This window comes from Neurospora crassa, linkage group V (assembly GCF_000182925.2).
Source record: "Neurospora crassa OR74A linkage group V, whole genome shotgun sequence".
In the NCBI taxonomy this organism is placed as follows: Eukaryota; Fungi; Ascomycota; class Sordariomycetes; order Sordariales; family Sordariaceae; genus Neurospora; species Neurospora crassa.
Window position 1 is genome coordinate 1,259,668 of NC_026505.1, and position 14,527 is coordinate 1,274,194.

General features: G+C 50.3%; 3 protein-coding genes and 2 non-coding genes across 5 annotated transcripts; 3 read left to right on the forward strand and 2 right to left on the reverse strand.

Annotated features, from left to right (window-relative positions):
* Nucleotides 1–149: 149 nt before the first annotated feature.
* NCU04667 (hypothetical protein) lies at nucleotides 150–2,887 on the forward strand. Its single transcript, XM_954117.3, has 2 exons — nucleotides 150–2,064; nucleotides 2,162–2,887. The coding sequence occupies exon 1, from the start codon at nucleotides 1,081–1,083 to the stop codon at nucleotides 2,062–2,064; it is 984 nt and encodes a 327-aa protein (XP_959210.1). The 5' UTR covers nucleotides 150–1,080; the 3' UTR covers nucleotides 2,162–2,887.
* A 562-nt stretch (nucleotides 2,888–3,449) lies between these two features.
* Nucleotides 3,450–4,200, forward strand: NCU10799 (hypothetical protein). Its single transcript, XM_001728168.2, has 2 exons — nucleotides 3,450–3,517; nucleotides 3,578–4,200. The coding sequence occupies exon 2, from the start codon at nucleotides 3,583–3,585 to the stop codon at nucleotides 4,018–4,020; it is 438 nt and encodes a 145-aa protein (XP_001728220.1). The 5' UTR covers nucleotides 3,450–3,517; nucleotides 3,578–3,582; the 3' UTR covers nucleotides 4,021–4,200.
* Nucleotides 4,201–5,326: 1,126 nt separating this feature from the next.
* On the reverse strand, nucleotides 5,327–5,426 carry NCU15614. The gene has a single exon (XR_897926.1). It is a non-coding gene; the product is annotated as a 5S ribosomal RNA (ribosomal RNA).
* Nucleotides 5,427–9,450: 4,024 nt separating this feature from the next.
* NCU15088 lies at nucleotides 9,451–9,522 on the reverse strand. The gene has a single exon. It is a non-coding gene; the product is annotated as a tRNA-Arg (tRNA).
* A 2,900-nt stretch (nucleotides 9,523–12,422) lies between these two features.
* NCU04665 (hypothetical protein) lies at nucleotides 12,423–14,385 on the forward strand. Its single transcript, XM_954115.2, has 2 exons — nucleotides 12,423–12,850; nucleotides 12,929–14,385. Exons 1-2 carry the CDS (start codon nucleotides 12,748–12,750, stop codon nucleotides 13,531–13,533), a joined length of 708 nt encoding a protein of 235 aa, XP_959208.2. The 5' UTR covers nucleotides 12,423–12,747; the 3' UTR covers nucleotides 13,534–14,385.
* The last annotated feature ends 142 nt before the right edge of the window (nucleotides 14,386–14,527 follow it).

The window sequence follows — 14,527 nt, forward strand, 5'->3', positions numbered from 1 at the left end:
CTGCGTCATTGGTGTAGGGCTGAAGTGGGACACTATGACGTCAGACTAGTGGGGTCATGCGGAGAGACATGTTGACTGTTTGAGACATTGCAACGGCGCGGGGAAATTCAGTTTGAAACTCTAAACTCCTTGTCAGTAGAGGTACTGGATTTTCCCGAATGGCAACATCCAAATTGCCTTGTCCAGCTCGGCTTTTCTTTCATCTGCCTTGGTGACTGTGAAGATCTTCACCGTTAGAAGGCTGAACAGAAGGCCAGAAGACACACTTCTCGGCGACAGAACATGGAAAAGTTGGTAGGAGCTGACGAATGTTTATTGGACTTCACCCAATGACATGTAAGCAACGGATCGCGGTTCGCTTGTTTCAGTGTCTTGGAGCTCCCTTGTGAAGCACCCTCCAGATGATCGGGACCCTGATTGTCACTTCTCACTTCCTCTTCGGGTTTGTCAAGATGTAATTCTGACGGTCCAGATGAGTCTTCCTCTTTGCATGACGTCTTTTCCTCCATCTTTTCTTTCGCATCTGACCGAATCTGCTTGTTCCTGACGGGAAAGCGTTGGCTGCGGGTTTGCCCCAGATGGCGTTATACCAGTCCTTGTTCGTCTCGTCTGCAACTTCACGCACTAATGACGACACTGGACAAGACGACCATTGAGTACGTACCACTTACACGTCCCGCCAGGTACCTGCCTTGCTGTCTTGCACATGTAGTGTACGGGCACTCACAGCCAACAGGCATAGAGGTAGTCAAGCAGGGACGACATGTACCAGTATCAGATGCCTCGTTCACTGCCGGCCTCACCTTCCCTGCGGTACCTGGTGGCCTTGGCTGCCGTCCGAACTGGATCGAGATGATGCCATAGCCCCCTTTCCCATACGCCTTCCTCAGTCATGAAGCGAAGTCGAATTTGTTTATAAAGAACACCTTCTTCTCCCGATCTCAACTCATATTCCCCGATTCATCATCATCAACAACCTACACTACAACTGACCACAACGAACAACAAACACTCTGATACCCCAACTACCTTTACATTATACCTCCAACCCATACTCAACACACAAGAACATCATCCAATATGTCCAGCATCATCAACAAGATCAAGGAGGCTGTCCACAGCGACAACTCTGCTCAGCACGGCGCTCCTGAAGGCACTGCCGGTCCCCACAACTCCCGCGTTGCCAACGCCGCCGACCCCCGTGTAGACTCCGACATGGATGGCTCCCACCGCAAGGTTGCCGGTCACGGCGAGCTCGGCAGTGGTCACGCCGCTTACGGCGCTGGCCACCCGGAGGCCCACACTCTTGGCGGTAACCCTACTTATTCTGGCTCCAACACCACCGGTACCCACGTCGGCACTCACACTGGCGCTCACACCGGCACAACACATGGCACTTCCGAGGGTGCCTATGGCCCCCACGGCTCTCGTGCCGCCAACGCCCTAGACCCTCGTGTCGACTCCGACCTTGACGGTTCCCGCGCTGCCGGCACTGGCGCCGGTTACAACACACACAGCACTGGCAACACCTTTGGCTCTACCGGCACCCACGGTACTCATACCACTGGTAACACCTTCGGCTCTTCCAACACCCACGGTACATCTGAGGGTGCCTATGGTCCCCACGGCTCTCGTGCCGCCAACGCCCTCGACCCTCGTGTTGACTCTGACCGTGACGGCTCCAGGACCGCGGGCAACACCACTGGCACTCACAACACTGGGACCTTTGGCACCATCGGCACCCACGATCGCCAGAACCACCCCTTCAGCTCCAACACCCACTCCAACGTTGCTGGTTCCGGCCATACCGGTATGACCGGCACCCACGGTGCTCCTACTGGTACCCACGGCCCTCACGATAGCCGTGCTGCCAACACTCTTGACCCCCGTGTCGACTCTGACCGTGATGGCCGCGCCAACCTCGGTCACCACTCCGGCCCTGGCCCCGCTCCCAACACTGCCGGCCCTCACAAATCCGACATGGTCAACAAGTTGGACCCCCGCGTCGACTCCGACCTTGATGGCAGCAAGACCGTCGGCGGTAACAAGACCTATCAACAGTAAGTAAGTAAATGCGAGTTATCTTGCCCGTGGCTGAACATCCTCTCTGAGGTCGGCCTGTGGCGTCCTGGCAACACTTAAGCTAACAGCTTCTTTCAAGACAACCTCACACTTCAAACCTGGCCCACAAGGATCCCACAGACGCTGCTCAGGTCCCCCCTTCTGTTCTCCGCAAGAGCATCGGCGAGCCTGTCATTGAGCACGACGACCACGGGCACCACCGCGAGAGGAGGAACAGCATCAAGACCCACCAGGAGACTTATAGCGGCATCTAATCTGTTGGTGTCTGGCTAGAAAGCTGAACTCCGGTGGCGTTCATGGCTTAATGGCTTTTACGACTTTTATGACTCTTGTTACTTTCCTTTTTCTTAATGACTCGAGGATACCTCTTTCTCACTTGTGTACTATCCTAGCATGTACCACCTATACCACGTTCCTTTCTTTCACTTCAAACGCACCTTCTCAATCAATGAGTTGTGCGGTAACGATATGATACCCCCATTGTGGTAATGGAGGATGAGGAAAAGTATGTCGACTAACGGCTACTGAGCTTTGTTACAAAGGACAATTACCTCCAAATGAGAACTTGTTGCCTTGTATACTTTCTGAATCTGCCTTTCTCCAAAGTGACAGTTCATTAGTAGAAGTCTAGTTGACACGAGGGCTCTCCAGCAATGCTTGGGCAGTTAGAATTAGGGCCAGGGAGTAAAGTGTGACAACATTTGGCCTCAAATTCGTGGTCTTGATGACCATGCATGTCTTGGTGTAAGTAATACGATGTCCACATACTCGGCATAGACACACTAACAGCGAATTTCAAACCGTTCAATAGCAGTGTACGATAGTATTATCCGCGTTCCGTCAGCCGCGCAATTAACAATGATGTTGTAATGTACTAATGTCGTCTTACACGGTGTTGCGAGTTTGGCCTCAAATATCCGACACCACCCCCCTCGAGACCAGATAGTCGCGGCATTCTGTCTGATGTATCACGTGGCGCCACCTCAAGCCAAGGTACATACGCCCATGATCACCAGACGCTCTGGCAGATGGAGGCATTGCATCCGTATCATGTGTGCATTTCGCATCTCGCTCCCGAAAGTGTTGCACGAATTTTGCAAATGGTTCCTGTACGTAGGTAGGGAAAGGTTTGTTGAAAGCTTTGGTATCCAGACTAACAGACAGGAATGTGGGGACATTCGTGGGGATTTTTGGGTTCTATTCTAGGCGACAGCCCTATAACAAGTATTAGCTTGATCATTAATACAGAAAGGAGGGATTCACTTGTAGCTACCTATAATATAGAGTTCCGGGGCACCACTTTGAGGTTCGCAGTCAGAATGAATCATATGGGCCATATATTTATCACGGTAACATCACCTTTACCTGGACACTTCTTTTACTGAACCATCTCTCCTCCTCTACCAAAAAGTTATTTCACACCCACCTCAATCAAGTTAGTCGTACCTGCTCCCCCATCATCTACTCCTACAGCGACAGAACTAACACCGGATAGCCATCATGTCGACTCTTCTTGTCAACAAGCCACTCCTTGGCCCCCTCGTCGGCCTCAATGTTTGGACTTTTGCTATGGAAGCTCTGCTATACATACGCAGAACTCCAGCGCTGTCCAAGTACGGCGTCACGTTCGACCCAAATACTGTCAAAAAGCAAAAAGCAGAGAAACTGCCTCCTTTCGTACAATGGCCGGCGGATAACTTCAACAATCTGCTGGAACAACCTACCCAATTCTACGCAGTGTTGCTTGCGTTAAGCTTGATGGATGTCAAGGACAAGACTACCGTACGCTTGGCGTGGGGTTACGTGGGTCTGAGAGTCCTTCACAGCCTGATACATGTCACGACCAACAATGTTCTTTTGCGCTTTCCGGTTTTTGCCACGAGTTCGGTTGTGCTTTTGGGGATGACAGCCAAGGCGGCTTGGGAGCTTTTCTTTTAAAAAGCGTGTTGTCTAGCGGGGGCGGGCGGTTGTTGTCACGGGCATCAGCCGTGATTACTTACCTCTAGTTACCTATGTATGTAGAGTTAAAGTTACGTCCCGCTGCAAAAGCATATCCTTTACAGCTATAGGCTTCTCTGTTGCACGACCTCGCGCAATAACAAACATTATACACCTGTCACAAGGTTGACCACCCGATCGAGCAGCTGCTTTGCTATATGGGAGATCTTGGTTTTGGTCGGCGCGTATCTGTCCAGGTACCGTCCCGCAGCACCCGAGACAAGTCCTTCGAAAGTACCTAGGATGTTGTTAGAGGTCCGAGACAGATTCATCGGCCAGGGGCTGACAAATGATCCCTGGAGCCTTCTGGATCTTCAGAGCCCGTTGCCTTCTGTACTACCGGCGTCCCTGGAAGGAGAAAACTGTCAGCTCCTCCTCCGGGTATGTGATACTGTGCTAATGGGCAGTAGCGTCGAGAGTATAGTAGCGTCCGGGAGAGATTGGTGTATATGATATGGAAGTAACGTAGTAAGTACCTGTTTTTTGACCGTTCCTCCCTCCAAAGATAAACTTACAACCGCAAGTCTGCAAGTTGGGGAGGAAGGGCAAGTCTACAATTCGATGTCGTTTGGTCATCAAGTTTGTGTTCTCTCCTCTCATAGCATACATGAGAACCTTTATCGAAAGAGGGCTTTTGTAATGTCATTGGATTTGAGCGTCATCTCGGCAGTGGACGTTGGAACAACGATGGGGGGATTCCTCCACCTTGTCCTTTCAACATCACAACTATCCCTCTCCCTTTCAAGACCACAACCCATACCAGGTAGTAGATCAATTCGGAATAGACCAATAGTCTGTTCTAGTTCCATTCTAGCCCGTCGTTAACGAGGGTCCGTGTTCAGCAACTCAGCTGTACCCGGAATCCGGGTTCGAAATCTTATCTCGTGTCCGGGACCTACCATGCTGACGGCACTCGATATGAAACTTAGCACCTTGTTCGAAAGGTACTGTTGGTAGAATGTTTGGATTATCTCGGACACGGCCTACTGTGTTGGGGATAAAGTGAACGGGATGAGAAACCATGAGGCCTTCCGATAGTTGTCTGTCACTGCGCAACAAAGTGTGACTAGATACCTACCTCTAGTTTAGTCTTACCGTCGATAAAGAAGCGTTTACATACTACGAGACCCATTCTCATCATTCGCCTACCTTTCGGATACAAATTTCAGGCGTCTGTAAAAGACCGATACGACACGTGGATAAGATAAGCAACCAAAAACACCCAAAAAGAGAGAGAAATCACAAAAACATACAACACCTGGGATTCGCTGGTCGTCACCGACCCAACTACTAGTCAGGCGATTGGTAGCTTATCTATGGGAGAGCGGACGGGATCCCGAGTTTTCTACCATCTATGGTCGTATGTGGTTGAATTGCTTTGCTCATATCGTTATATATCGCTGTATACACGAGAAGAGGTATGATTATAGTGGTGGTGGTTATGCTGATGTTGGTGTTGGTGATGGTGATATTGAGGATTTCGAAGTTTTATGCGCGAAAGACAGCGACCAGGGGTGGAATTTGAGTCACATTTACGGAGCAAAATCGGCCTGCTATAGACTTTCGGAGGTTGTGAATGTGTAAGTAACTAGGTATGTGAGGTGTGAACCAAAACTTCAGACACCTTGTCAGTTTGCGTGCGTATCTTGAGTCGTGGTGTTTCAGTCTGTTGTTGATGGAATCGTATGTATCTGCGATCCTAAAGTTGCAACAGGTTAATATCAAATATACCAACTATGTATGATGAAACGTGACTTTAACATTATCGCTATTGTTCTTCCTTCTTCTTCCATCTCGAAGTTCTTCATCCCGTTTTCTCCCACCGAAGCTGCACGCCCAGTCTGAGGCCTTATCTGCCTGATTCTCAACCTATGTCCTTCAGTTGGTCCATTGATGTAGGGGCCTTCTCCGACACTTTCAAGCGCAGAGCGAGGCTTTGGATTAACGAATCCCGGAAACATTTCATCTCGAGTCCATGTAGCTGACCACAAAATACGCCCGTGTAGCACGTTGTTACGAATTGTAGAGTTATACCGGCTTGAGGAAAAAAGAAGTACCGCACTCTTGATCCTCGGATACCCCTTTTCGAATTGTTGATTTTTTTTTGTCAGTATAAACGAGGGACACTGGAAAGCTAAATTCAGTGATTGTAGTTGATGAATTTACGAAACTGCACTGTTTCTTTTCGGTCTCCTGACACTCTTTCACTACCAGCCATATAGCTGGGGCCTCGATCGTTAGCATTCTTCGGCAGACCTGAGTACCTCTATGCCTGATCCCATTGATCGAGATAACTTCTTGTCAGATATTATAAGGGGTACACCATACAAAGGCCCTGACAACATCCAGACTACATTTCAAACAGTCATCCGGATCCGTATACTGGGAAGAAAGACTATCACCCACGGTCTAAGATCCGGCATCAGAGGGCGTACGGGCTCTGACTATGCTCTGAGATACCGTGACGAACGCTGCACTCGGCGGTGAAATCAGATATCGTGAAAGTGCAATTGCTTGAGTCAGAGTTGTGCAATAAAGCTGGGGTGTGTACGTCCTAATAACCTGATGATGCCCCCAAACCTTCATAAACCACCCTGCTCAATCTTTCCGGCTGCGCTAAGCTTTGCCAGACTCTGGATTCCAAGTTATCAGGCCCGGCAAACCCATTTTCAGGAGTGAGGATAACTTGTAGAGGTCCCTCGAAAACCAACATACAACCCAATCATCAAGATTCTTGCAAGGGGCAACATCTCGTCTTAATCTAGGGCATATGGCCGTTTATCGTCTAGATTCACAGCCGAGGCATACCATATTTGGATGGATAGCCTGCTAAGGTTATGGTTGTACTTAGGCAGACTTGAAGTATACCGGGGAAAGTGGAAAACAAATTTCTGGGTCCTAGAGGTAGTCCATGCTTTTACGGGCTCCTAGATGGCGCTTTTCAAAAGCTGGTCACTGTTGGCGTCATCCAAGCGACTGCATTTAGGCTGCGCCAGCTTGATGAGTGAGTGTCAACGGATTCATTTTCTCGTTGTCGCCCTGGCGGCTGTAGAATAGAAAACAGGAAATGCGGTCTTCCATATCGCCAATACAACCACCAGATATATCGATGCCAGTATCAGACTAGCTGTTAACCATCCACCATTACGTGAAGCGTATGGAATAAGGGCTATCTGCAATTATGGTGTATCATGCCTGTTTGACTAACCTTAGCGGTTTATATCATCATGGAACTGGCAATAGAGCGTCCTGCGACAAATGTGTAAGTGGTAGGTAGGTTCCTGGTTTTGAAATGCTCACCGCAAACAGACCAAAACCTAGAGGTAGCAACCTGACACCCACAGAGTGAACTTCGAAAAAAATGAGAAACTCTTGGGGACGCCGCTCTTGGCTGAGCCCCTGCTATTCATTGTTGACAAAAAGCTGCAGCTGGCTGTCCGTGTTCATCTGATACCTCACCCCATAAACATCACCCTACAGCCATATGCGATGCAAGCTGAGGCAAAACAAGGAAGTGTTGGGCGTAATGAGACACTTCCAGTTCCTGCAATGAGCTGATATGGTACTTGAAAAATCTTGTCTCACACGGGACCGCCATTGCATGCAAGAGCTCATCGTCTGTAGGATGGGTGGAAACTATGCGAGGAAGCCAATAGCAACACGATGGATGATAGTTCGCCCGTGGAGGGGTCATATATAGGAAAAAAAAAAATAAAAAAAAAATTTGAACCTTGTGATTCATGGTTACAGGCTTGCCCAACTTGGCTTGACCTGAAATCATAAACTTGACTTATTTGGTAACTAAGGCCTTGGAGGGAATGTGTGACGAGGTAGGCTGTGATCCTCAGTTCGGTGTGTACTGAGTTCGCAAGTTCTCCTGTAATACAATATAGAAAGTGTTGAGGACTTCTGAGCGTTAACGGGAAGCGAGGTGGATAGGCCCTTGTACAGCATATTCGTAGAAGGTACTTTTAACTCCGTAGACATCGCCAATGAATGTTATCCAAGATCTTTCTCCATCTCACCATCTCCCTAGTGGTAACCGGGAGATAGCCGCCATCTAACGGCCCATCCTCACCCAGTCATGCTCGCTCAATGATAAAGACGTAATTGTAAGAACCACGGACATAACTGTCCAATTTGGAATAAGCAGAGTAAATCACGAGAAAAAGTGAGGCGCGCGGAATCATTGGCCTACAGGGATCAAGTTTGTAAGATCAGAGGTAAGCAAGTCGCTGAGCTGAGAATGTGCCTTGCCCCGTGTTTCGGTCGCTGTACTTACATTGTCCTTATGGGGCTGAAAAAGCAAGGAGAGAAAAAGATCCGGAAGCGCAGATCTTTATCCCGTGAAAGATAAACGGGGTTGAGAGGGCGGGACCCAACAGGGGCAATCTTGCCATGCTCTTTCGCCTGAGCTGGCTTCAAAATTGGTGGGAATTTGTGGTCTTTCGTTCCTTATCCCGTGCCCCTGTTTCCCGCTCTCTGCCATGGCTACTAGACGATAGCGTGCTGTCGCTCCCTGGTGAGACGAGACGGTGGCCCGTGGAATTCAGAGTTGAGACTAGGCGATGTTTACACCGAGGCGCTGCCATATTCGGCGCTTTTCGCAGATAAATGAACGACGGTGTAAGTACAAAAAGGTAGGATACGGCTGTGGAGACCAAGTGCTGTTCCTCAACTTCAATGCACGCTCTTCTGCCCCCTTGAACCCGCCAAGCCTTTCCATCTTGCGTCTGACGCGCACTCGGATGACAGGCCTATGCGTCCGCGGCTCCTCTGAACCAGACTGTCGGTGCCGGCCATATTCCCCAGCCTTGCGGCCACTGACCGTATCAGTAAACAAGGGTCGGATCACGGGCAGAAGACTGATTGGGGAACAGATAGTAAGAGGGGCCGAGTGACATTTTGGAAGAGGGAAGAAATGATAGCCAACAGCTAGACCAAGCGATACACTTCAGCGAGGTGCGGTGTGGAGAGCACGCTACGCTAGAAGATTGGATATTTGAGAGTGAGATCTGGCATCTGAGAAAGGAGGAGGGGGGACTGAAGGGGGGATTGCATTCTACGATCCCTGCTTTCGACCGGTTCCTATACGTTTCGCCAATCGAAGAGGGCAGAAAAAACATGAGTGGACATTGATTGTATGGAGTGAAAACCATCAAGGTGCTTTTACCTGAGCACCATCTGCCGGACTTGATTTCTCGCATCTCACTAAAGGGGGATTAGTGAAAGGCCTAGTCAGGGACAGGCAAAGGACGTAAAAGGAGGATTGTGGGTTTCAATGACAAAAAGCTGACAACGAACAGGCAGAATCATTATTCATCCTCATGCGCGCAACAAATCGCAGGAGAGGCAAAAGAAAAAGAAGATCGATCCACCCAGGGGTCGAACCTGGAACCTCCTGATTCGTAGTCAGACGCTCTGCCATTGAGCCAGCGGACCTTGTGTTGTTGGAGAACGGGCTTGTATGAAGTTCTTTTCAATGAATGTTGTGGGAAACACATACATAGTAGTCTCGAAGTGGGGGCACAATATTTTTTGTGGGCACCGCGGTCCGTCAAAAGCCAAAAACCCCACACTGCAAGACCCTGGATCCGCTCCGCTGCGCGAACCACCAAAGATGCCGGGCCCCCGGGTGTTGGCCAGGTCAGAGAGAGGTGCTCGGCATGATCCAGCAACCAGTATCGACCCGACATTGCCTTTCTCGTATTCTTAATACCTAGTTCACCGGAATATACGCATGTGTTTTCCCAAGCGAGAAGGCGGAGGAGGTTCAACATTGACCAGCGCGTTGACGTGCTTTGCATGACCAGCAAGCGTTGTCGCCAATGCATGGAATGGCGACAAAGGAGCCAACAAGACCGAGGAAGTCCGAGACATGTCTTATTTCCCCACGGATGGACGACGGGCTGCTCCACCATGACCGGGGTATGATTGCGTGTTTCCGGTCAATGACCGATCACGGTCAATGGTATATCTCTTATAGGATGGCCGTTCCACTCATCCTAGCACTCGCTTCAGGAAGGTGTATCTGTCAAGAGCAATGCTGTTGGCGACAAAACCAACAGTGACTTGAAAAGCCATAACGAAATTTGATCTGCATGATCACGAGTTTCATTGTGTACTTCCCGAGACGAGGAAGTCGGCGACCATAATCGCCTGTCTTCGCCGATTTCAGGTTCGCTAGGTTCATGTTTGTGAAAACGGGAGCGCCGAGTAACTCCATCCTCCATTATAAGGTGCGCGAGGACAAGTGTAGAAAGTTGTGCCCCGGAGGAGACTAGACAACGCTTTAGGAGAACGAGATCTGCCCTACCCATCAAGGTTCGGAAGACATCATCCAGCACTTTGCGCTTCTTCACCCGAGCTCCAGTGGCGTCTTCGATACTGGTGCTTTCATCTTCCTTGTCAAGGGCCTCTAGCTGGGGTGTCCAGGCACGGATATGTCCGTCGAGATGTCGACTGTAGATGCCATCAGAGACATTGGCTCAGTTCCTATCCAGACGACTATTACCAACATTAGCATGTACCAAGCGAAAGGGGCACTGGTTACTTGCTACGTACTGCTGGAGAGAAAGTTTCTGGTCGTTCGTTCTCCCCTCTGTGCACGGATACTCGTCGAGCCACTAGTCAGACTGTCGATCTTGTAGACCTGACGAGTAGCTGCCACAGCAGGACCCATGCCGCGTAGCCTGATAATAAGGGTGCCCTCATGTAAACCCGTAACCAGCATCCCATTCTTATTCGGATAGAACAAAAACTCCTTCTTTTGTGGAGTAAGTCGTGAAGGCGAGACAAATATTGTCAAGTGTCCATTGTAATCATTTCGGATGGTTGTGGCCAGAGCTCGCCAAAGTGTTCACCCCTGTAGCGGTATCCCAAACACAAAATTGGCGATTGTGACCTGCAGACACAATGTACGCACTGTCATCTGTCCAGGTCAAACCGTTTACTGGCCCGTTGTGCACCTTCGCCAAGGCACAGGTACCCAAATCTCAAAGAATCCTGGAATAAGGCGCGCGGAACATGGCCTGAACTGTCCATTGTACAAGGGTGTATAACTCCTAGGCGGTCCTTATGGTCCAAAAAGCCAATGAGCGTACTGTTCCGTCTGATATTCCAGAGACGCGCGACACCATCGGCTGATCCGCTAGCCACAATATGGTCTTGAACAAGTGACCAGGTCACAGCCAGGTTGGCAGCAGCAGAGCCATCTATCTGGCCATGAGAGACAAGAGAATGGACGGCAGCCGAAGAACGCAGGTCGACGAGCCGGGCGCCCAAACGCTGTGTTCCGCAAGCAACAAGCAGATGAAAGGCGATGGGTGAGGTGGCGTGTGAAGAAACCTTTGCACCCAGCTCAAACGTGCCAACCAAGCGTGCCGTATTTGTAGACCAGTCTGCTCCAGGGCGATTAGCAAAGAGTCAAGAGTAGACGAACAAATGCCCAAGCGGTACCTACATTCTCCCTTCAAGCCCTTTGAGAACCAAAGCACTTGCGTAGACCGGCCTGATGAGCCCAGAAGGACGCCGGTTGGTGGGTGGATTCCGGGTTGGTGACCCGCCCGAGCCCGCCGACTCGTACCCCAGCCAGCAAGCAAGGTTTCCGTCCGCCCTCCGCCATCAAAGCGAAACCGTGGAGCAGAGCGAAACGAATGTGGTAAGTTGATGATCGGCCTTCATCTTGATGGTGACAGCCGAGACGCGGTGTCAAGACGGATCGGGTTTAAATCGCGTGGACCGTGACGTGCGAGGGCAGTCTATGCAGGATAGAGGTCTCATGGCGGGCTTGGGCTGATGGACTAGAGGCCGGATGGAGGGCCGTACCCAGACTGTCGGATGCCTTGGCTTTCGTCGGATTGCAACCCATTTTGCTGCATTACAGACGGGGAAGCTTCATCACCTCGAGTGGCAGAGGCAGGGTGAAAATAGCTATTCCATTAGGCGGGCCGAAAATATCGATAATATCTTTGGTGCTGCTTGGATGGACGCTGCATTGAGTGAGGATGAATGAGGAAAGATTGAGTGAACCACCAAGCCGACGTTGTTGCTTTTCCGTGATGCGACGTTGTTTCCAGTCCCTTGAGGTTCCTCATCTCACCGCTGGAATGCCGCTGCACAGAACAGGAAGCTTGCACCTGCAGTGACGGGAGTGAGCGGGGCCACTGCGGTTGAACGCGGGGTACTTTGGCGTGTTGGATGCAAAAACACGGGCCACCCAGGGTACCAGGGCAGGGGCAGTACCTAGAGGCACGTAGGGACAATTGTTCCAACCGAATTCCCCGCCCATTGCCTGCCGGGCAGTCTCGTCTCGAACCTTTTTGTCGTCGGTAGAGGTAGGACCACCGTCTTTCTCTAGCCACCAAGGAGGAAACAGACTGGATTTTTGAGATGCTTCTAAATTTCCTTTATCAACTAAAGTCAAGAAATTACCTATATTCTCACTATCTCAGAGCGGGACCGACAGAGAAATCCGTGTAGCTCCTTCTTCTGGTTGAAATGGGGAGCAGTGTTTCGGGCAGAACACAAAACTTTCCTGTTACGCGCCGTCGTCCTGCTGGCTGAAGGGAACGAAAGTTTCGAAACACTCTTCCACTTTCCTCAGTTGCCAATCTCACAGCGGAAAATCACATCAATATCACCCCATTTCTATCATTCCTTTCCAACATGACCTCGTCACCAGCCCCCAGTGACTATTCCGACGAGGAACTACGCCCATCGAGAAAAGAGAGTCGAGGACGTGAACTGAACGTCTACGATGCCGTTGCCGGTATGTTCGTCGCCTCGTCTTTTGCATGTCCCCTTTGCCCGAAACCTGTGTGGACTTTGTCATCTAACTCCCTTCCAGGTAATGTGACCTTGAACGACCGATCTCAATCAGGTGCTTCACGCCGAAACGACTCCTCAAGTAAACGACCAAATCGGTCCTCCGGGCTGCACTCTTCCCGCGACCCCAGGTACGCGCCTGAGGAAGTCCTCTTTCGCCGCAAGGGCGCACCCGTTCGCTATGAAGAGAATGACATCTACTGGGCCAGCGAGCATCTGCCCGATGGCGGACGTCATCTTCTCCCTGACAGCGACCTCTTAAAGTCCATCCATGGGTACACCAGCAACTTCTACGACGCAATGGCCCTTCGCCTCGGTCCGCGTTGTGTCATTGGCTCCCGAACCATTGATGAGAGGAGCATGGATGAAACCGCTCTACTTGCCTTTGGCATCCTACTTGAAGAAGCAAGTCGCGAGGCTATGGGGAAGAGAGGGGACCTCGTTCTGACTGAGCCATTCACGGATTCCAAGTTGCCACTTGCTGACGAACGGGCTCTCGAGACCCCTACTGTTGTCGATCAACAACCAGTTGCGGATGGTGACCAAGGAGCGACTCCGGAAAAAAAGCGGCGAAAAAAGAAAAGGAAGATCCGACGTGACGACGATGTTACAGCAGCCGAAATATGACCCGGCTATCCCTTGCACCCGAGACAAAATGTTTCTCGGTATACGCATCCCACGAGCCTCAGCGCCAGCCTGGCAACAATGGGGTGCCAGTCCCCGACTTCGGGCTTTATCACACACAACGTTGCTGCCTTCATCACATCTGGGCAATCGTTAGTTGACGAGTAAGGTTGCCTCAACGTGTGCGATTGTCAATAGCCGGCCCCTATCTACAAGCTTGAGGCCTTGCTATAACGTGGGTGCTTACCATGCGGTTGTGATTCTCGCTTCTGTCCCCGAATCAACTCGAGGACACGTTTGAAAACCCTGCCATCTCCAGGCGAGGGCCCCGCAAAATGCTATGCATCGGAATAAAGGTCTTTGGCGATCTTGGTTAGGATGCGTGTTCGAGCGCAACCACCACGCCTCTGCTATAATTCGAAAAGGGCGAAGGCTTTGGAACAACTGTGATGCACAGCTGGCTGAAAAAAATTGCAAAAAAAAAGAAAAAAAAAAGGAAACTTCGCTAGGATCATGGGGCCGCCCTCGCTCAACAAGCACAGTAGTATATACTGACATGCATAACCCCGATCTTAGTCATCCCGCCTTTCTAGTGATTATGACCTCTCCATGGATAAAATACGTACCTGGCGCACTATACATTACACAGCCTAGTACTATAAATCGACTGTGTTCCGTGCGTATCAGGCACCGTCGCGCGCCGATCGACTTTCCTGCTGGTTTGAGGAGCAGCTGTTCTCCAGTTCTGTGAGATGATTGGTTCATGGTCATAGATTGGAGTTCACCAGAAGCAACGTCTGGACATAAATCGTAACAGAACGACAAATATTACAGTTGCAACATATGATGTTACCCGTTTTCAACTCTTATATCATCCAAAATCCCGTTACGAACAATCCAACAAGGAATCAAGTGTTATGCTGTGTGTGATCCAGGTTATCTCTCACTCACAGAAGAACAGACGTCAGCGCTCGGTGGATTTCACGGGAGATCGCAA